General features: G+C 44.4%; 1 protein-coding gene and 1 non-coding gene across 4 annotated transcripts in view; both read left to right on the top strand.

Annotated features, from left to right (window-relative positions):
• Window positions 1-23,383, top strand: part of CDH18 (cadherin 18) — a 1,107,921-nt gene that overhangs the window by 990,668 nt on the left and 93,870 nt on the right. For all 3 annotated transcript variants that reach the window (XM_029590319.1, XM_029590320.1, XM_029590321.1), the window contains one exon: window positions 16,469-16,590. In XM_029590319.1, the coding sequence (XP_029446179.1) occupies window positions 16,469-16,590 (122 nt within the window). The remainder of the gene's footprint in view (window positions 1-16,468; window positions 16,591-23,383) is intronic.
• On the top strand, window positions 20,082-20,154 carry TRNAV-CAC. Its single transcript has one exon. It is a non-coding gene; the product is annotated as a tRNA-Val (tRNA).

Raw genomic sequence — 23,383 nt, forward strand, 5'->3', positions numbered from 1 at the left:
TTTCTATGCTTTAAATCATAGGATTGAACCAGACTGAGTGTGGTGGTGAAGTGTTGAAGCAGACAGATTAGGGAAAGAAGGAAAAGCATGGGTTAGCAGTCCAGAAATATGGTTCCACACTTAGGGTCCGTAGATCAACTAGAGAGAAGTAGAAATGTGAGGCTGGGCATACTAATACACACAAATTACTCTCATGTGCATGGAGGAATACAAATAATATGTGTCTATACAGGAATAAAAGCAGGAAAGGTACTAGTTGCCCTCCTGCGCAAGTCCAACTTTCTTCCTAGGTTTATTGATCTGCTAGTGAAGGAGGTAATGAGAGTGCACAGCATTCTCTATGGGGCCACAGCAAAAAGAGTGGGCTTATATCAGAAAGAACAAATCTGGAAATGCATTTGTTGCAAGATCAACGCTGTGATCCAAAACAGCAGATATGTGGGGGAATTGTGCCACAAGTGGTGTGACTTGTGGTCTGCTGTGAAGAGAAATCAATCCAGGTTGCAAGCTGTGGAGGGTAGACAGCAAAGTTACATTTATGGTGATGGAGCAGCTGGTGTTGTCCAGCATAGCGGAGTCCACTGCTAGTGTAGTGATGGAGCTGGGCATCTCCCAGCAAGAGCAGCAGCAGAGTAAGCACTGTCTCTAAGAATCCTTGTCTTACTGTGTGTCAAGAGATAGCTTTCTATATGACGTATAGTTTTTGTGTCTAAAGCAGATCCTTCTAGAATCATGATGGAGGGCACATGTGCCCACAGAGAAGAGGCCATTTCCTCTCTTCTCTATAGAGAACCAGGTCAGTACTGTAGGCCACTGCACTATAAGATTGGTGGATATGTATGCTGTATATACCATGCTACTATATTTGGACCTATTTTACTTCCATATCTGTATGGACATTGGACACATGACCTAGTTGTTGCAGTGGGCCACCAGGAAGAAAAGCCAGGGCCAAGCTTTCTGCAATGGCTTCAGTGTCACATACGCCAGCTCCATGACAGTTCTTCATCTGAGGAGGAAAAGGATCAGGAATACCTAACCATGGGGAACAGTTGCATGAACAATGTGGTGAGCAAAAGGAGAAGCCAGAGGAAGAAGAGCAGCAAGCTCTTATGGATTCCTCTACAGAGGAGGAAAGTGCTGACCAGCCACAGGTGCAGGCCAGCCAGCTGAGAAAATCCTGATTGCCATGAATGCTTGCATCCTGAAGGAGGTGGTGGTCCTTCAGCCAGAACTCCATGGCTTGTAGGTGCAAATGTGGGAAGAGGGAGAAGCTCTCAGACAGGAAATGCATGGCATTAGAGAGGAGCTTCATGAGCAGTCAGCCATCTAGAAGTAGCTGCTCCAAAGTCTGTCCCCTTGCTAGCCACAGCCACCAAAGGCTTCACCATCCATTTATGGCAGACCCTGCTGCTGCCAGCTTCCTCAGGAGCCTGATCCAGTGCAGTCTGAGGGACCTTCACTGAGGAGGAGGTTGAGAGAAGAGCTGCCCAAAACCCATGCAGGCCCAACAAAAACAAAACGAAGAAGAACGCTGCATTTGTTTCATTTTGTTATGCACTCAGGTAAACACATGTAAATAAAAGCACTGTCATCACCAAAGAAAATGTCTTTGTATCAGAGTGTTCCTTTCCTCTATAGCCTGTCTTTGATTGTGGCAATGTATAATTTACAATTCCTCCTGACTGTGCTCTTTTTCCTCCTCCTCCTCCTCTTCCTCTTTCTCTCTCTTCTTAGGTAGTCCCTCTGGAAGAGACAAGATTCTTGTATTGGCCAAGTTATCTAGCATGCAGCAGGCTTGGAAGATCTGACAGACTTTAGGTGGGTTGTAGAGGAGGCAACCCCCAGATCTGTCCAGTCAGCGGACTCATATTTTGAGAAAGCCAAAAATTCTCTCAATGAATTCTCTGGTCATCCATTTGGCCCTGTTGTGTTGCACCTCTGCTATACTCTGTGGAGTAGCTACAAGGATCATGAGCCAGGTTTTCAGGGGATAGCCTCTGTCAACTGCAAAGGAGAAACCAGAACAGAACATGAAATGAAGTTGGCCATAGAGGCAAAAACTAATAATAAAAACTTTTTTAAATATATCCGAAGCAAGAAACCTGTGAGGGAGTCGGTTAGACCATTAGATGACCGATGGGTTAAAGGGGCTCTTAGGGAAGATAAGGCCATTGCAGAAAAACTAAATGAATTCTTTACTTCCGTGTTTACTAATGAGGATGTTAGGGAGATACCAGTTCCTGAGATGGCTTTCAGGGGTGATGAGTCAGATGAACTGAACAAAATCACTGTGAACCTGGAAGATGTAGTAGGCTAGATTGACAAACAAAAGAGTGGCAAATTACCTGGACCAGATGGTATGCATCCTAGGGTACTGAAGGAACTAAAAAATGAAATTTCTGTTTTATTAGTTAAAATTTGTAAGCTATCATTAAAATCATCCATTGTACCTGAAGACTGGAGGGTGGCCAATGTAACCCCAATATTTAAAAAAGGCACCAGGGGCGATTCGGGTAACTATAGACCAGTGAGCCTGACTTCAGTGCTGGGAAAAATAATGGAAACTATTCTCAAGATCAAAATCATAGAGCATATAGAAAGACATGGTTTAATGGGACACAGTCAACATGGATGTATCCAAGGAAAGTCTTGCCTAACAAATCTGCTTCATTTTTTTGAAGGGGGTTAATAAACATGTGGATAAAGGTGAACCGGTAGATGTAGTGTATTTGGAGTTTCAGAAGGCGTTTGACAAAGTCCCTCATGAGAGGCTTCTACAAAAACTAAAAAGTCATGGGATAGGAAGTGATGTCCTTTCGTGGATTACAAACTGGTTAAAAGACAGGAAACAAAGAGTAGGATTAAATGGTCAATTCTCTCAGTGGAAAAGGGTAAACAGTAGAGTGCCTTAGGCATCTGTACTTGGACCGGTGCTTTTCAATATATATATATATATATATATATATATATATATATATATATATATAAATGATCTGGAAAGGAATACGATGAGTAAGGTTATCAAATTTGCGTATGATACAAAATTATTCAGAGTAGTTAAATCACAAGCGGATTGTGATACATTACAAGAGGACCTTGCAAAACTGGAAGACTGGGCATCCAAATGGCAGATGAAATTTAATGTGGACAAGTGCAAGGTGTTGCATAAAGGGAAAAATAACCCTAGATGTAGTTATACGATGTTCGGTTCCATATTAGGACCTACCACCCAGGAAAAAGATTTAGGCATCATAGTGGATAATACTTTAAAATTGTCGGCTCAGTGTGCTGCAGCAGTCAAAAAAGCAAATAGAATGTTAGGAATTATTAGGAAGGGATTGGTTAATAAAACGGAAAATGTAATAATGCCTCTATATCGCTCCATGGTGAGACCGCACCTTGAATACTGTGTACAATTCTTGTCGCTGCATCTTAAAAAAGATATAGTTGCGATGGAGAAGGTACAGAGAAGGGCAACCAAAATGATAAAGGGAATGGAACAGCTCCCCTATGAGGAAAGATTAAAGAGGTTAGGACTTTTCAGCTTGGAGAAGAGACGGCTGAGGGGGGATATGATAGAGGTGTTTAAAATCATGAGAGGTCTAGGACGGGTTAATATGAATCAGTTATTTTATCTTTCGGATAATAGAAAGACTAGGTGATACTCCATGAAGTTAGCATGCGGCACATTTAAAACTAATCGGAAAAAGTTCTTTTTCACTCAACGCACAATTAAACTCTGGAATTTGTTGCCAGATGATGTGTTTAGTGCAGTTAGTGTAGCTGTATTTAAAAAAGGATTGGATAAGTTCTTGGAGGAGAAGTCCATTACCTGCTATTGATTAAGTTGACTTACAGAATAGCCACTGCTATTACTAGCAACAGTAGCATGGAATAGACTTAGTTTTTTGGGTACTTGCCAGGTTCTTATGGCCTGGATTGGCCACTGTTGGAAACAGGATGGACCCTTGGTCTGAGCCAGTATGGCATGTTCTTATGTTCTTCTTATGTGTTCCTCTGGGTATGGTGTCAATTGCTCCAATAAGGCCTTTATTTTGCTAAAAGCGGCTTCCTCAGGGGGGCACCCCTGGTATAAAGAACACCCTATGATCTTTGATAGGCTTCTCATCTAGCAGGGAGAGAAACCACAAGTATATGGGCTAAAATGCCAATTGATTTGTTAATTACAGATGAATTGGTTTGTATACTAGACTGGTACAGACGTTTCCAACATGATATGAGTAGAAAATGAATTTACAAGAATATATTTCTAAATGTATTTACTAGAATTCATTTGTTGTCTCATGTACCTGAACTCTTAATTTGATAACTTAAATGTTTGTTTTGATCACTATGCTTACCGCAAGGCAGAATGAAGAGGGGGGTCTGCCCACATTTTCAGATACAGCAGATTTTCATTGAAAGTGTGTTTCTCCTTACCTGACTGTCACATTCCTTCAGCGTGCTGAGTTAAGTCTGCTTCTGTTTTCTCTGCACACTAATTGGCCACTTGATGATTGAGTGACTTTTCTACTCACCAGTCCAGTATACAGCGAATTCATCTGTAATTAACAAATTAATTGGTGTTTTAGCCCATATACTTTTGGTTTCTCTCCCTGCTAGATGAGAAGCCTAACAAAGATCATCTGTAATTAACAAATCAATTGGCGAGAGAGAACACTTGCTTTATTACTTACTTTTTCTGTGCTCTTGTATTCTAGTAAATACATTTTCAATTGTAATCCTTACCGCGAGGCATCCTGAAAAGGGGGTCTACCCGCGTTTTCAGATACAGTGAATTTTCATTGAAAGCGTGTTTCTCCTTGCCTGACTTTCACATTCCTTCAGCACGCTGAGTTAAGTCTTCCTCTGTTTTCTCTGCATACTAAATGGCCACTTGATGATTGAGTGACTTTTCTACTTACATTAGGTTGGAAACTTCTACACCAGTCTGGTATATGAGCCAATTTATCTGTAAATAACAAATTAATTGGCGTTTTCATCCATATACTTTTGGTTTCACTCCCTGCTCAATGAGAAGCCCGAGGAAGTCACTTTTGGTGAAGCAAGGGCCTTCTCGGGGGCAACTGACACCATATCTGATAGTGACATTCTATACAAGTAACGGGGTACAGAGAAAGCAATCATAAGAGGAATAATAAGCATGACCGTTCAGATGAGGATGTAATAATGTAGTGCCACTACATCAAGAGACTTTATTTTATTTAACTACACTATACAAGAATCGGCATCAGCAATATATATAAGCATACTTACTGGTTGTTCACATAACTGCAGTTCTGTTTACTGTTTTTATAACCACCTAAGTACCTACTTTACTCATTTTGCTGTACATTACGGCTACACATTTGTCCTAACAATGAAAAAACAAAATCACATCTCTCACCGCCCACACTATCCAACATCTTTGCAGACAGAAGATAAAGATATAAGAGAGTTATAAAAGGGAAAAATAAATGGAACAAACTATATCTTAGAGGACCCCAATCAACCTGAATAATTCAAATACATGTGATATCTAACAAATCTATTTTAAAAGTTTTGTTTGTGAAAAAATGGTCACATACACATATATGTAGCCATGCTGGGTAAGCGCATATTTGAAAAGGCACAATTCACATGTATATATTTGTGCTCAGATCACAGTACACATGTAGAAAAGGGGCATATTAGGGATGTGGAAGGGGCATGGCCAAAAATACATGCATAATGATGTATTTTAAATTTAATTTATGCACTGACAAGCATGCGCTTATGCACATGAACTTGCTACAAGGGATTTATGCACACGGCCGCCAGAGAGACCTTCGCTTAGGGGTAGATTTTAAAAGAAGCGCGATCAGCCTACTTTTGCTTGCGCATCAGACTCAAGCAAAAGTACGCTGGATTTTAGTAGATACGTGCGGAGCCGCGCGTATCCACTAAAATCCTGGATCGGCGCGCGCAAGGCTATCGATTTTGTATAGCCTGCGCGCGCCGAGCCGCGCTGCCTCCCCCCGTTCCCTCCAAGGCCGCTCCGAAATCGGAGCGGCCTCGGAGGGAACTTTCCTTTGCCCTCCCCTCACCTTACCCTCCCTTCCCCTACCTAACCCACCCACCCGGCCCTGTCTACACCCCCCCCTTACCTTTGTCGGGGGATTTACGCCTCCCGGAGGGAGACGTAAATCCCCGCGCGCCAGCGGGCCTGCTGCGCGCCGGGCCGCGACCTGGGGGCGGGTACGGAGGGCGCGGCCACGCCCCCGGACCGCCCTGGGCCGTAGCCACGCCCCCGTACCCGCCCCCAAAACGCTGCCGACACGCCCCCGAAACGCCGCGACGACCAGGCCCGCCCCCCGACACGCCCCTCTCCGAAAACCCCGGGACGTACGCGAGTCCCGGGGTCTGCGCGCGCCGGTAGGCCTATGTAAAATAGGCTTACCGGCGCGCAGGGCCCTGCTCGCGTAAATCCGGGCGGATTTACGCGAGCAGGGCTCTTAAAATCCGCCCCTTAGTGTCTTGCTGTTTGCCAGGCCACCTTCTGTTCACAAGTGGAAGCAAGAACTGTCAGTAGGGGGAGGTAAGGCCTCCATTGCCTACTGGGACTTATTGGGGAGAGTTTGAGGGGGAGTAGCAGACATATATTGAGGTCTTTGAAACATGGGAGCACACTTTCATCACAAAATGTCTATAATCAATTTATTGGTACTCATGGCTTTAAGGCATGGGAGAGCGAGAGAAGAGAGGAAGAGGAGAAAGTATCCTGCACACAGGTCTACAAGGACCCAGTTTTTAGATCTCTCAGAAGAGGAAGTCATGCATAGGTTCAGGTTTAATAAGAAAACCATATAGTATCTATGCCAGCAGTTAAAGGCAGACCTACAACCCACCAGCCAGAGGGGCCATGCCTTGCTTGCACATATTAAGATCACCCCTATCCTAGCATTTTTTGCTACCAGCACCTTCCAAATTCCTCTTAGGGTCACTACTGTCATAAGCCAATCTGCTACTTCCATATGCATCGATCAGGTGCTGGGAACCTTGCTAAGGAGAACATTCCACTATATATCCTTCCCTCAGAGAAGATGGCAGCAAGAACAAATCATGCAGAATTTCTATCAGGTGGCATGCTTCCTCTCTTTCCTGGGGGTGATTGATTGCACACACGTCCCTATAAGGGGCAATAGGAATAAATGGGGTCTCCTACTGCAACTGCAAGGGCTTCCACTCCCTCTATATGCAGGTGGTTTTTGATGCTAAAGGCCTCATCATGAACATCATCCCCCAAGTTTTCTGGATCCATTCACGATGTCTACATCCTCTCACAGTCAGGAATTCATGACCACTTCCAGGAGGGACACATCACGGGGGCCTGGCTACTAGGTAGGAAATAATCTACTGATAACACCTTATAACAGCCAGCCTCCTCTGAGGGTCTCTCAAATTTCTAGGTGACCTGCCTACCCCAAAGGAGAGATCAGACCCAGCCTAATCACCTAATGTTTAGTCCAACCTGAAAGCCTATATTACTGTTCTGCTCTGGTTTCTTTCTTACATGTGACATAATATATCCCCTCAAAACCTGGCATGATCCTTGTGGCCACTCCAAAGAGTGCAGTGGAGCTGAGATACAACAGAGCCCAATGGATGACCAGAGCAGTCATTGAGAGGATCTTCAACCTACTCAGAACAATCTTGCACTGTCTGGACAGACAGATCTGAGGGATGCCTCCTCTACAAACCACCTAAAGTCTGTCCGATCTTCCTAGTCTGCTGTATACTACATAACTTGGCCAAAACCAGGCATATCCCTCCTTCAGAGAGACTGCCTAAGAAAAGAGATGATGAGGAAGAGGAGGAGGAGGAACAAGAGCTTGGTCAGGAGGAATTGCAAATTATACATCGCCACAGTCAAAGCAGGCTATAGAGGAAATAACAGTCTGATACAACGATATTTTCATTGGTGATGACAGTGCTTTTATTTACAAAATAAACCTAATGTCTCTTTCTTCCTCTTTTTTTGTTTCTGGATCTGCAGGGGGCTTTGGTCTGCCCTTCTTTCGACCTCCTCCTTAGTGCAGGTCCCTCAGAGGGTGCTGGACCAGACTCCTGAGAAAGCTGGCTGCAGGAGGGTCTGCTGGGCTGGATAGGTGCACCTGGTGGTGGCTGTGGAAGCAATCTTTGGAGCAGCTCCCTTTAGATGACTGCCTCTCATGAAGCTCCTCTCTGATGCCACTCATTTCTGCCTAAGAGCTTCTTCCTCCTCCCACTTTGCCACCTGTAAGCCATGGAGCTCTGGACACCGGGCCACCACCTCCTCCAAGATATGGGCAAACACAGCAAACAGGGCGCCTTGGCTGGCCAGGTCTGCACCTGTGTATGGTCATCACCTTCCTCCCCTGTAGAGGATTCCATAACAGGTTGCTGCTGTTCTTCCTCTGGCTCCTCCTCTGGCTCTTCACATGGTTCATGCACCTGTTCCCCTTTGGTTGGCCTTCCTGACCCACCTCTTCCTCAGATGAATAAGAAGTGTCAGGGAACCGGTGTACGTGGCACTGAGGTCATTGCAGAAAGCTTGGCCTTGGTTGGTCTACCTGGTGGCCCACTGCAACAGGGAAAAGGGTACCAGTTTTAGTTGCCCATCATAGGTGTGTGTTTGTATCTCAGGAGTTTCCATGTGCATAATCTCTGCAGGTCTCCAAGCCCTTTTTCAGCATCTCAGATACTAGAGTGAAAATATCTAACATTTATCTCTTACATCACTTCCCTCCCAATACATGCAATTACTGATCCTGCCTAGTTGCTGTGGGTAACAACTATCTGCATATAATCTCTACAAGAGTGGTTTCCTTCTTCTAGTTGTGGAGCCCTGCAAGTTAATCTCTCACATTCAAGACATAGGGAGGAATAAAACTTGGAGTTAGGAACTGTCCAATTACCTGGGGTGGGAGTGGAGAGGAAAGTGGAAATCACTAGGTCATGTGCCCATACAGATATGTATGCATCATAGGTCCAAATATAGTATTATGGTATATACAGCATACATGTCCACTTATCTTATAGTGCAGTGGCCTCACCACAGGCCAGGGCTTGTAGCCAAGGGTGAATCGACCTCTTCTCTGTGGGCACATGTGCCCTCCATCATGATTCTAGAAGGACCTGCTTTAGACACAAAAAATATACGCCATGTAGAAAGCTATCTCTTGACACACAGTAAGACAAGGTATCTTATAGGCAGTGCTTACCCTGCTGCTGCTCTTGCTGGGAAGTGTCCACCTCCACCACCACACTCGCAGTGGAATCCACTGTGGTGGACAACACTAGCCACTCCTCTACCATAAATGAAACTTTGCTGTCTACCCTCCTCAGTTTGCAACCTGGTTTGATTCCTCTTCACAGCACCCTGCCAGTCACACCACTTGTGGCACAATTCCCCCACACTTCTGCTGTTTTGCAATACAGTTTTGATCTTGCAAGAAATGCATTTCCAGATATGCTCTTTCTGATATGAACCCACTCTTTTTGATGCTGTCCATAGAGAACGCTGTGGACTCTACCTCCTTCACTAGCAGATCAACTTCTCTCAGAAGAGCATTGGGCTTGTGCATGTGGGCTGCAAGCTCCTGGGACATGATGGCGAGAAAAAACTAGTACCTGCCCCTGCTTTTATCCCCGCAAATACATGTAATATGTGTATCCCTCTGTGCACACGAGACTTGTATGCCTATTATTACAAATGACTGCCCAACAAATTTGCAGGTAAAATATAAGCACATAATTAATTACAACAGAAAGCATAGTAATGAGTGTATATAGTTGTTCGTGTTAATGCATATTGTTACCTGCATTATCAGTCTGCCTGTGTAGTGATAGAATTTTACAACTCATCTCTGTTCAAAACCCCTCCCCTCCCAATGTTCTCTGGGGTCCTAAGGATATTAAAGAGATGCTGCCAATTACACTTCACATCAACTAGCAGGTGTGATGGTTGCTGTCAGGCTTGGGTAGAATCAGGTAACTTGGCCCCTCTTTGCATTTAACAATTTATGGAACTGCTCCTGGTGTGCAGATCACAAGACCAGCAAGGAATGTCAGGTGAAACAGGCCCACACACGTTCCAAAGGCTACATAGTCTGCTCCTCCAGTATGGTACTGGTAGACCTGGAATGGTTGGTTTTTACATCTCTGGTTAGAGTTGCTCTTGTAAGGGATTTCTTTTGGCATTTATCTGCAGTAGAGTTATGACTTTAGTGAAAGGCAAGCTCTTGTGAGGCAGGAGAGAGGTATGACGCATAAAGTTTCTTTATGGCTACTAGGCCTGGCTAAGGATTGGAAAACAAACAGCTGCATGGCTGGCTTGTTAAATGTCACTCAGGGGACATTGCCTGAACTGTATATACCTCTACTAAGACACTTACACAGGCAACATTATAAGACTGCTGGTGCATGGAATTGTTGAATGTGTCTGTTCATGGGGAGACAAATAATAAGGAGAAAGTTTCTGGGTGTTTTCTATCACTCCTCCTCTAATAACTCTGGGGTATGCATCTGATTATCCAGACCTCACCATGTCTAACTGGCCCTGCCATACATTTCCACCTTCTCTCTAGTTGATCTACAGACCCTAAGTGTGGTCCCATATTCCTGGACTGCTGGCCCATGCTTTTCCTTCTTTCCCTAATCCAGGGCTTCCCAAACCTGTCCCGGGGATCTCACAACCAGTCGGGCTTTCAGGATATCCACAATGAATTTGCATGATATACATTTGCATACCATGGAGACTCAGCTTATGCAAATTTATCTCATGCATATTTATTGTGGATATCCTGAAAACCCAACTGGCTGTGGGGTCTCCAGGAAAGGTTTGGGAAGCCCTGCCCTAACCTGTCTGCTTCAATATTTCACCACCACACTCAATCTGGTTCTTTCTCATCAGTCTTATTGCCTAAAGCATAGACATAACCCTACCTGCTGTTCTTCCTCATTTTTCCCTGTGATGCCTTATCTGTTTTCCACATACCTCTTCCCTGGATATACTATCCTTCATTTTTCACTCTCAGCCTCATGGCCACCAGCAACATTGGAAACAGGGCCTGGTATGCAAGCTGCAAAAACATGTAGGCTCCACGCCCAGGATTAGTTGTGGTGCTGTGGTGCTGACATGATTTAACCTCCTCCAAAGTTGTAGAGTAAATTGAATAATATTCCTTGGTGTCAATCATCTGTCTTTTGTCATTTGAAGCACTCTGGAGCCACATTCCTTTTCTGGGCCCAGCTATGCAGAATGAGAGAGACTGTGGAAAGGGGGTACCTGAGGGAAGTACTTGAAGAGCACCCCCTTTTGTTCTACCTCTAAAGCATGAAATCATATCTGAACTTCCATCATGGCTATTCCCACAGCAAAAGAGCCATAGAGGTCAATATTCAAAACCATTTAGAGGGATAACTCCCAAGTTAGCCATGTAATTTCAAGTTATCCAAGTAACTGTTTGACTGTGGATTAATCACCTCATAGAAACTATCTGCACAGGATAACTCCAGCAAAGGTTTTTTTTTTTTTTTTTTTTAACAACAACAACAATTGTATTAACTATTTGTAAACATTTTCTGAATACATACTTCAAAAAGCAACAAAAAATAAATGGGATGGGGAAGGATAACTAGGGAGGAATCTCTTACACTATTTTTTTTTTTAAACCCCAGGGAGTTAGGGACAGCCGCAAAGGTAAATGTAGGGGTCTGCTCAGGATGGCTGTCGGCTGCTGCTCTGAAGCCGTTTGGCCACACCCAGCCTCCGCAGGGCATGACCATTGTAGCGCACCATCCTCTTCTGCTCCTCTGCCATCGCCTGCACTACAGATTCAAATTGACATCTAGAAAGAGGCCTGTTTTATAATTTCCAATGTTCTCAACAGTGCATTTCCATTCTCCCTGTTTCCCTTCATTTCAGTAGTACCACCACTAAGTGGGTTTGACTTTCCATTATATGGTGGTGCCTGTCCATGTATAGAAACTGCCCAGACAAGCTCAGCTGACTATTGTGGGAATCTGACTGAACAGTAAAGGGTTTTTTCAGAGTGGGTAGTGGACTAAATATCCAATCTGATCTATCTGCACTTGGTAGATCATATGCTAAGACTACTATCACTTGAAGGGCATCCCAAGTGTCAGGGGTACAAGGCTGAATCACAGGAATGATGGTGTGGAGCTATATGCAAGTGATGGACTCTCAGCACCTAGGCTGCATATATTGGAGCTCTGCTTAGGACTTGCTTCTCATTCCCTCTCCACCAAATTATTCATAGACTCAAAAGCCTCCACGGTAACATTCTGTGTTATCAACATTTTAAGTATTGCTATGGGAAAATTCTTAACAGCCCTGGCACTCCTCCAACTTCTGTTACAGTGAGCTGTTTATGCCACTTCTGTGAGGCTAGAATTCTGCTTTGCTAGATAAGAATTATTTGCTGAGACTGCCCTTAAGTCATCCTTAAGGGTCTGTGTCTGAGGCATTTTGCTCATAATGGCAGTCAGTCCCTGTCTTAAATTTTGTAATTCTTCAGTCAAATTATCATTATGCCCTTTAAGATGTGTCACTAACAAAGCCAATGACTCAGTTTCTCCAGTGGTCACTTCTAAGTTTCCTCTAAGCTGCTGAGTCCCAGCAAGGAGCTCACTATGGCGGATTGCCAAAGTCCTGAATGCAGTGAGCAAACATAATATGGCTGCATTACAGCATTTAGTTTTACTAGTCACTTTATTCATTTTAACATATTGCTCAAACTTGCACTCAAGGCCCATCAGGTTATCACAGCTCTCCCAAACTTCTGTGTCCCATGGATTCTGACCCAGTGACATTACTGTTTGTTGCAGTGGCCTAGTTTGTTTCATTTCTGCAATGTCTACATTTTCCTACTGTATTCCTTTCTTTCATACCTATTTAAAGAACTTCATTTTCCCTAGATTAATGCAAATGTATTTAATATTACCCTCACACTGTACAATGTCTATCACATTGTACTGAAGCAGTAAGCATTTCTTATCTACGAGACACATGGTAAAGCGTGTTTATATTTAATTTGAATCTGTGCCAGGATTTCCTTTTGCAGTTTGGTTAACAATCTTTATTATGATTTGTGAGGAAATTATAGTTTTCCTTCAAGGGACTTTCAGTTTCTTTCTCTTTACTGATCTGATTTTTCTGACTCCAGTTAAGGCATTCTGTGAGGAGGGGGGAGTAATTTCAGCAACAAACTCTGCTGTGCAAATCTGCAAATCAGTGTTTTGAGACTAATATGTAGAATAACCTTGGAAACACTATTCTATGACTGGTGGCCATCTGCTGACATTCAAAAGTCCCTGGTGGTCCAGCGGGGTCCTGGAGCGATCTCCTGTACTCGGGCCATCGGCTGCCAGTATTCAAAATGGCACCGATAGCCTTTGCCCTTACTATGTCACAGGGGCTATCGGTGCCATTGGTCGGACCCTGTCACATGGTAGGAGCACAAGATGGCACCCGCTGTCCATTGCTCCTACCATGTGACAGGGCCGAGCAATGGCACCGGTAGCCCCTGTGACATAGTAAGGGCAAAGGCTATCGGTGCCATTTTGAATACCAGCAGTCGACAGCCCAAGTGCAGGAGATCGCTCCAGGAACCCTGCTGGACCACCAGGTACTTTTGGCAAGTTTTGGGGGGGTGGTCAGGAGGGGGGGGGGGGGTTGTAGATAAATAACTTTAAAGGGTTGGGATGGGGTTTTTTGGGGGGAACAAATGTATTTTTGACATATGAATGGATTGGGGGCCCCCGAGAATGGATGCAACGGATTTGGGCCCCTACAAATCTGAATCCCGAATGGGACGAATCCGTTCCTGCTACACATCCCTATTGACCAGTGAGCATCCACTGATATTCCTATTCATAGAACCATGGTATGGATAGTTATACCTCAACATTCCCTAATCTTATGCATCAGCTAAGAGCAGACTGCCTCACATTTTCCAACTACCAATGCAGCTTCAAACCACAATTTAAAACTTCCCAATACCTAACCAATCTCACCTCTGCGAACAATTGTTAGGAGAAGATTAATGGTGGAAAGGGTTAGGCACCTATCAGTTTTGTGATCAATGTATACATCATTAGGGGTGGGAATTTGTTTGCAACAAAATAGGAAATAAAGATGATATTTCCTATTTTGTTGCATTTTGGGAATAACAAGAAATGATAGGAAAAATCACTAAATTTCATGTTTTCCTTATTGCATTTTTTTGGGGGGAGCCAAAAAACAAATTTAACTCCCCACCCCCCACCCAACCATTCCAATTTATTAAAATAAGGATCCCCCCAACAGCAGAACCACCCTTCCCACCCTCTTGACTCCACAAACCCCCCAACTCACCAAAAATTCCTGGTGGTTTAGCAAGGGTCCTGGGAGCAACCTCCTACTTCCAACCTGGTGGCTGCCACTAATCAAAATGGTGCCAGCCACATTTTGCCCCTACCATGTCATAGGGGCTACTGTTACCATTAGGTAGGCCCTTTCACATCGTAGGGGCAAAGGGTGGCCAGTGCCATTTTGTCTAATCTGTCTGCTTCAATACTTCACCACCACACTCAGTCTGGTACTTTCTCATCAGTCCAATTGTCTAAAGCATAGACTTAACCCTACCTGCTGTTCTTCCTCACTTTTGCCTTTGATGTCTTATCTGTTTTCTACATACCCCTTCCTCAGATATACTATCCTTCTTTTTTCACTCTCAGCCTCATGACCACCAGCAACATTGGAAACAGAGCCAGCCTGGGAGTAGGAGTTTATTCCTGGAGCCCCCACTAGACCATCAAGGATTTTTAGTGAGTTAAAATCCCACTACCAATCGTTGTGACCTTGGGCAAGTCACTTTACTCTTTATTGCCTTAGGTCCAAACTTAGTACCTGATTCACTAAGGGTTTTTCCCATAGAGACAAAAAGGGAGAAGAGCCTTAATGAATCTTGCCCTTAAACTGGGGATAGGGAAATACCTACACTACCTGAATATAATCTACTTTGAATGCCTAAAAGCAGAATATAAAAATCAGATTTAAAAAAATGATCCAAGGCAAAACATTTTAAAGATTTGAATTTGTGTTTAAATTTCAAACAATGTGTCACAATTGATGCTGTTATCTTTTTATGCCTCAAGTAACTCAGGTGTTCTACTAGACAAGTACATAAAGCTATTGCTGTTTTTCCAATGTAGACTTATTGCATGGACAAATCAAAAGATAAACAAACAATGTGGTAGCACAAGTTGTTAAATGTTTTAAAACATATTGTTTATTGTCACTCAGGTCTCAAAAGTCTTACTATGTGATCATATTGTCATGATTCTGCCTCCTATGCATACCCCTCACCAACAGAGGTCATCAGTAAGCCTCCCTCACAGCCACCCTAGCCACCTTCTTGTTGATTCCATGAGGTAGTGCCTCCAGCCCTGCTTAACCCAGCCTGCCCATTCTCTCCTGGCCTCAGCTATTTCTCCTGGCTATCCTTGCCGTGCTTTCCTATCTTGAGGTCTACCTTGGCCTCCTGTCTTGCCTCGTGGCCTACCTTGGAATCCTGCCTTTTCTTGTGGCCTTCCTTGGCCTCCTGCCTTGTCTTGTTGCCTTTCCGGCCTTCTTGCCTCTCTCAGTAGCCTCCTGGGCCTCCCTGTCCTGCCTTGTGGCCTTTGGGCCTTGTGCTCTATTTTGGCCTTCTTGTTTATTGCTTCATGTTCTAGTTCTTTCCTTGTTTTGTAATGTGTGGTCCTGTGCTTTACATTACAGTCCTTATCCTGTCCAATCCAGTCCCTGTCTCCTGCCCAGGCCTTATCTTGCCTTGTCCTGTCCAGCCTTGTCTCCATCCCTAGCCTGGTCCTTGATTCCAGCCCATGTCTCTAGCCCTTCCCGTATCATCTCTTGCCTGCTTCCAGTATCAGCCTTGTCCCTACTCCCAGCTGGTGCCTTGTTCCAGCTCTAGCTCTGCTTCAAGACCCAGCTTGATCGGTGTCCAGTTAACTCCTGCCAGCCACTGGAACCCAAGGGTTCAACCTGTAGGGGAGGCAGCTGGTTAAGGCAGAAGATCCAGTCTGGCCTTGCTCCAGATTCTATCCCTGCTCCTGTCGGGATAACCCCTGTTCAGAGCCTGCCTGATCATGATACATATTAACACAAGCAGAACAATGTATGCACTATAAGACATCAAAGGTTTTCTTCCTGTCATGGTTACTTGGAGGTTTTTTTTGTAACTATAATAGGCAACATAGAGGGACACTGTTTAATCCAATATTGACAATAAAAAATTAAAATGCTGCTGGTTATCTAACTGCTTAATTATTGTTACTGTATATGATCTGTTTATTGGAACATTTTGAATATAGGGATCATTGTACTGAACTTATTTCTGTCATATGACTTCACTGTATTAAAAAGTTTTATTGCATTTTCCAGACAATGCTGACTTGGTAAGCCATGTCTCAGTTGCCATTAGAGTGCTGGATGTCAATGACAATCCCCCAGAGCTTGCCAATGAATATGATGCAATTGTTTGTGAGACTACAAAACCTGGTCAGGTATGTCATGTCCCTCATTTTGCTCTGCACACTGATGATTATGCTGATACTGAAACAACTGTATTTCTATTAGTGGATTTCACTGAATTCATGGTTATATTGGATGTGGCTCTGAGAAGCCTCTTGTTAAATTATTATTTTTGTAAAAAAAAAGTTTCTTCCAGCAAAAGAATCAAAACTGGCAACAATATCTTGGCAAGAAATTTGTGGCACCTTACTTGGCACAGTCCTGTGTGTACTGTTATAACTATGCTTGATATATTGCCCTCCCAATGTGTTGTTTAGGATTTATCTGTTTTAGCTAATTTTATATCTGCTACGCAGCTGGGCTCTGAAAAAATGACTAATTCTTGGTGATTTTAATTTATCTTTTGATAGTCAATCAAAAGATATATTTCAGGATTACTTGACACTGTTAACTGTATTTCAGCTCCAACAACAGATGAGATTACTATATCCAGGGGCAGTTCTATAATAAGGCAGGGTGAGGCAACCACTTCAGGTGGCAAGATTTTGAGGCAGCAAAATTGCCCCCTGAAACCTTCCTGCCACAGCTGGGCATTTACAATAATCTGGCTTTAATCTGTTTTCCTAATAGGAGGTTTATTGTTGTTTAGGGCCTGATGTAATATGTGCGTATGGCTTTTTCATAGGTTGAGTGCTGGCAATTATGATATGGAAGACTTACTATATTAGATTGCAGTTCAGTTTATTCCTAGCTTTCTGTGGGCTAAGCCCTCACCCAGTGCACTTTACCATAGGCCTAATACCATATGGAATCCAATAAACCACCTTGATTACTATGAGAAAGGTAATTTATTAAGTCTATTAAACTATTATTGTTGAAAGCGTGTTTTTTTATAGTGTATGCCTATATAATATATATGCTGTTGTAAGTGACAATTTTACTTCGGAAGATTGCTCTTTGAGTGTCTATTTTCCATATATAATCTGCATTTTAGGTTGGGAAAGTTAATACATTTTAAAGTGGAAAATAATGCATACATTTTAATTATGTGAGGAGGGAAGGGGGAATGAAAGGTTGTAAGCTTTGTCTAGGGCATCTAATACCCTTGTATCAGCCCTAAGAGAGAGTGTTTCACACACACAGATACCCATCATTCACCAACTTCTCACAATCCCAGGGGTAGATCCTGGAGAAGGATGGGAGGCAGGCAATAGGGAATGAAGGAGTCCCATTTCTAGACCAGGGGGTGGGGTGGCTGAAGGCCACCCTGCCCCATTAAACATTTCTCTGGCACCCCCTAGGGCAGATGCTGAAGACAGAAAAAAAAAATAACAGGCCCAAAAACTGAGTGGTTAGAGAAGTGGGCTGCAAACAAGGGAAGCCAGGGTTCAAATCCTATTTCCATTCCTTATGACCTTGGGCAAGTCATTTCATCTTCCATTGCCTTCCCCCTGCCTGCAGACCAGCCAGCGGGCCTCTAGCGCGCCGAGACGGGACCTGGGGGCGGTTCCGGAGGGTGCGGCCACGCCCCCGGACCGCCCCGTGCCGAAACCACGCCCCCGGGCTCGCCCCCGAAATGCCGCGGCCCGCCCCGAAAACGCCGCACTGATCGGCCCCGCCCCCGACACGCCCCCCTCGAAAAACCCCGGGACTTACGTGAGTCCCGGCGCGCAAGGCCCTGCTCGCGTAAATCCGGGCGGATTTACGCGAGCAGGGCTCTTAAAATCCGCCCCTAAGTGAACTTAATAGCAGGTAATGGACTTCTCCTCCAAGAACTTATCCAATCCTTTTTTAAACACAGCTATACTAACTGCACTAACCACATCTTCTAGCAGCAAATTCCAGAGTTTAATTGTGTGTTGAGTAAAAAAGAACTTTCTCTGATTAGTTTTAAATGTGCCCCATGCTAACTTCATGGAGTGCCCCCTAGTCTTTCTACTATCCGAAAGAGTAAATAACCGATTTACATCTACCCGTTCTAGACCTCTGATGATTTTAAACATCTCTATCATATCCCCCCTCAGCCGTCTCTTCTCCAAGCTGAAAAGTCCTAACCTCTTTAGTCTTTCCTCATAGGGGAGCTGTTCAATTCCCCTTATCATTTGGTAGCCCTTCTCTGTACCTTCTCAATCGCAATTATATCTTTTTTGAGATGCGGTGTCCAGAATTGTACACAGTATTCAAGGTGCGGTCTCATCATGGAGCGATACAGAGGCATTATGACATTTTCCGTTTTATTCACCATTCCCTTTCTAATAATTCCCAACATTCTGTTTGCTTTTTTGACTGCCGCAGCACACTGAACCGACAGTATATCACAATCATAACTGTGCAGTACATATACGGGTGGATTTTAAATGCCCTGTGCATGTAAATCCGGGCGGATTTACGCGTGCAGGGCCCTCGCGCACCGGCGCGCCTATTTTGCATAGGCCGCCGGCGTGCGCAGAGCCCCGGGACGCGCGTAAGTCCTGGGGCTTTCTAAAAGGGGCGTGTCGGGGGCATGTCAGGGGCACATCTAAAATGATGCGGCGCTTCTGGGGCGTGACGCGGTGTTGCGGGGGCGGGGCTGGGGCGTGGTGCCGGCCCGGGGGCGTGGTTGAGGCCTGCAGACCAACCCCCGGGTTGGGTGATCGCGCGCTTTTAGCAGGCGTAAATCATGAAACAAAGGTAAGGGGGGGTTTAGATAGGGCTGGGGGGGTGGGTTAGGTAGGGGAAGGGGGGAAGGTGGGGGGGAGGGCGAAGGAAAGTTCCCTCCGAGGCCGCTTCGAAATCGGAGCGGCCTCGGAGGGAACAGGCAGCACGTGCTGGGCTCGGCATGTGCAGGTTGCACAAATGTGCACCCCCCTGCGCGCCAACCCCGGATTTTATGATACGCGCGGCTACACGCCTATCTTATAAAATCCAGCGTACTTTTGTTTGCGCCTGGAGCGCGAACAAAAGTACTTGATCATGCAAATTTTTAAAATCTACCCCATAATGAAGAACATAAATATAGAGCAAAAATTTAGGATATAATGTAATAAAATATAACATAAATAATATAGCTCATAATATAATATAACAAAGAGCAATATGATGTAATTTAAAGCAGCATATGGAGTATAATTTAATATAATGTAACATAAAGCAATATAACATTGGGTGTGGAGAAGGAGGGTATTGAAGCATACGAGGGGGTGTTGAAGCATACGTGGGGGTGGTATTGAAGCATACAAGGGGGTGTTGAAGCATATGAGTGCAAGGTGGGTTTGGATTGTGCAAATGCTTGTTCAAAGAGCCAGGTTTTTAGTTTATTTTTAAATTTGTGGTGGCAGGGTTCAAGTCGTAGGTCAGGTGGCATACATTCCAGTTTGAAGGTCCTGCTATGGAGAGTGCTCTTTCTTTTGTGCTAGAGAAGTGGGTGGGTTTAGTGGAAGGTATGTGTAGTGTGCCATTGTATGCAGATCTGGTGAGTCTCTTGGATGTGTGGAAGTGTAGTGAGTCGTTAAGCCAGTGTACGTCAGGGTTGTGAATTATCTCAGTTTCTGTAGTGTAGTGGTTATCATGTTCGCCTCACACGTGAAAAGTCCCTGGTTCGAAACCAGGCAGAAACAATTCCTAGCTTTCAAGTCCATTACCTGCTATTAAGTTCGCTTAGAGAATAGCCACTGCCATTAGCAATGGTTACATGGAATGGACTTGGTTTTTGGGTACTTGCCAGGTTCTTGTGGCCTGGATTGGCCACTGTTGGAAACAGGATGCTGGGCTTGATGGACCCTTGGTCTGACCCAGTATGGCATTTTCTTATGTTCTTATGTTCTTATCTTGTGTATGATAGTAAGATTCTTGTAGCGACTTCTGTAGGGTATTGGGAGCCAGTGGAGGTTTCTGAGGATGGGGGTGATATGGTCTTTTTTTGTGAGTGTAATGAGAACTCTAGAAGTAGCATTTTGTAGCATTTGAAGAGGTTTTATTGTGGAAGAAGGGAGTCCTAGCAGGAGGGAGTTGCAATAGTCTAATTTGGAGAATATTATTGCCTGTAGGACAGTGTGGACATCATTAAAGTGGAGGAAGGGGTTTAAGTTTTTGAGGACATTAAGTTTATAGTAACATTCTTTCATGGTGGAGCTTATGAATTTTTTGAGGTTGAGTTGGGTATCTATTATTAGGCCAAGGTTTCTTACGTGTTGGGTGAAGGGGGTTGAAGGGGGGAGGGTGTTGATGTCAGTTGTGTTCAAAGCATTGGGGTTGTGTGAAATAATAATACGTTCAGTTTTGGAGGAGTTGAGGGAGAGGTTTAGATTAGAGAGGAGGAGGGTGATTAATGTGAAGCAGGTTTCCCAGATCTTGAGGGATTTAGAGATGGATTCGGTAATGTGGATAAAGATTTGAACATCGTCTGCGTAGATGAAATGGATGAGTCCTAGACTGGATAGAAGGTGGCAAAGAGGCAGCATGTATATGTTGAAAAATGTTGGAGGATAGTGAGGAGCCTTGGGGAACACCTCGAGTTAAATTGATAGGCTCAGATTCGCTGTTACCAATTTTGACTTTGTAGTGTCTATTATGGAGGTTAGATTCAAGCCAGTGAAGGGCGGTGCCAGTGATGCCAATTTCAGAGAGGCGGGTTAGAAGAATCTTGTGGCTGATAGTGTCACAGGCAGAGGAGATGTCAAGCATTGCAAGGATGTAGGAATGCCCATTGCCATGCCTTTTAGGAGAGTGTCAGTGAGGGAGATTAGGAGGGTTTCGGTACTGTGGAAATTGCAGAAGCCAAATTGAGAAGGGTATAGGATGTTGTGTTTTTCAAGGTGCTCAGAGAGTTGGGTGTTTATTATTTTTTCCATAAGTTTGGCTAGGAAGGGTAGGATTGAAATAGGTCGATAGTTGACTGGTTCAGACGGGTTGAGGTTAGGTTTCTTAAGGATGGGTTTGACAATGGCTTGTTTTAAGGAGGAGGGGATGTTGCCAAGTGAGCTAGAGCAGTTGATGATATCAGCTAAAGGTTTGGCTATTAGGTTAGGGATGGTAAGGAGGTATTTTGTGGGAATGGTGTCGGAGGGATGAGCTGCGGGTTTGATTTTATTTAAGAGGGTTTCTATTTCAGATGAGGAGGTGGATTCAAATTTTAGAGGGGGTGTTTGAGAGGGTGGTGGAGGTGGGAAAACTGGCTGTAAGCTTGGTTATTTTGTCATGGAAGAAGTGGGCAAGGCTGTATACATGGTTTTAGATTCTTTATCAGGGATGGGAGGGGGCAGTTTTTGTGAGGTCTGAAACATCGGAAAAGAGGGCTTTGGCATTGTAATGAATGTTGTGAATTCTGAGGGCATAGAAGTCACATTTGGCATTAAGTATAGAGGTTCTGTAGAGGGCAAGGGTGGATTTATGAAGCCAGTAGGGAGGGGGATGGATTCATGTGCCATTTATTTTCAGCGTTTCTTAGATCACATTTGAGTGTTTTTAGTTCTGTAGTGTACTATGGTTTTCTAGAGTTGCGGGAGGAGTTTAGGGTTTTCATTGTTAGGGGCATATTTTGTTGGCAATGTCTCTGGTGATGTTGTACAAGTTGGAGAAGGCAGATTCAGGGTTGGATAGATCAAGATCATTGAGGGTGTCTGTAAGGGAGAAAATTAGGTCGTCTTTGGAGCAGGGTTTTCTGAAGTGAATGGTCGTGGAGGGTGGGTAAAGGGAGATAGATGTTTTTGTCAGGAGAAGGGGTTGTTTGATGAGGAAGTGGTACGACCAGGGGACAGGGGTGCAGGAGGGTATCTCAGAGGAGTGGATGTGATAGTTAATGAAGATAAGATCTAAGGAGTGGCCTGCTTTGTGTGTAGGGCCAGTTATAATCTGCTTAAAGCCAATGGCATTCATTGAGGCAAGAGAGTTTTTGCAGGAGGGGGGATGGAGAAATAGCATCTATGTGGAGGTTGAAATTTCCACATAGGCACCATTCTGGAACAATTGGCTCAGGAACTGACAAGAGAGGGAACAATTTTAGATCTAATTCTCAGTGGAGCACAGGATTTGGTGAGAGAGGTAATGGTGGTGGGGCCGCTTGGCAATAGTGATCATAATATGATCAAATTTGAATTAATGACTGGAAGGGGGATAGTAAGCAAATCCATGGCTCTCATGCTTTCAAAAGTAAATTTTTGATAAAATGAGAAAATAGTTAGAGAAAAACTGAAAGGGAGCAGCTAAAAAGGTAAAATTTGTGCAAGAGGCATGGTCATTGTTAAAAAATACCATCCTAGATAGGATGTGAATCGTTTTAGGACGATTAAAATTATCGTCCGATAATTTTAATATCGTCTTAAACCGTTATGGAACACAATACAATACAGATTCTAACGATTTATCGTTATAAATCGTTAGAATCGTGAGCCGGCACACTAAAACCCCCTAAAACCCACCCCCGACCCTTTAAATTAAATCCCCACCCTCCCGAACCCCCCCCCAAATAACTTAAATAACCTGCGGGTCCAGCGGCGGTCCGGAATGGCAGCGGTCCGGAACGGGCTCCTGCTCTGAATCTTGTCATCTTCAGCCGGCGCCATTTTCCAAAATGGCGCCGAAAATGGCGGCGGCCATAGACGAAAAAGATTGGACGGCAGGAGGTCCTTCCGGACCCCCGCTGGACTTTTGGCAAGTCTCGTGGGGGTCAGGAGGCCCCCCACAAGCTGGCCAAAAGTTCCTGGAGGTCCAGCGGGGGTCAGGGAGCGATTTTCCCCGCGAATCGTTTTCGTACGGAAAATGGCGCCGGCAGGAGATCGACTGCAGGAGGTCGTTCAGCGAGGGTTCCGGCGCCTCGCTGAACGACCTCCTGCAGTCGATCTCCTGCCA

The sequence above is a fragment of the Rhinatrema bivittatum genome, chromosome 2 (genome assembly GCF_901001135.1).
Source record: "Rhinatrema bivittatum chromosome 2, aRhiBiv1.1, whole genome shotgun sequence".
Taxonomy (NCBI): Eukaryota; Metazoa; Chordata; class Amphibia; order Gymnophiona; family Rhinatrematidae; genus Rhinatrema; species Rhinatrema bivittatum.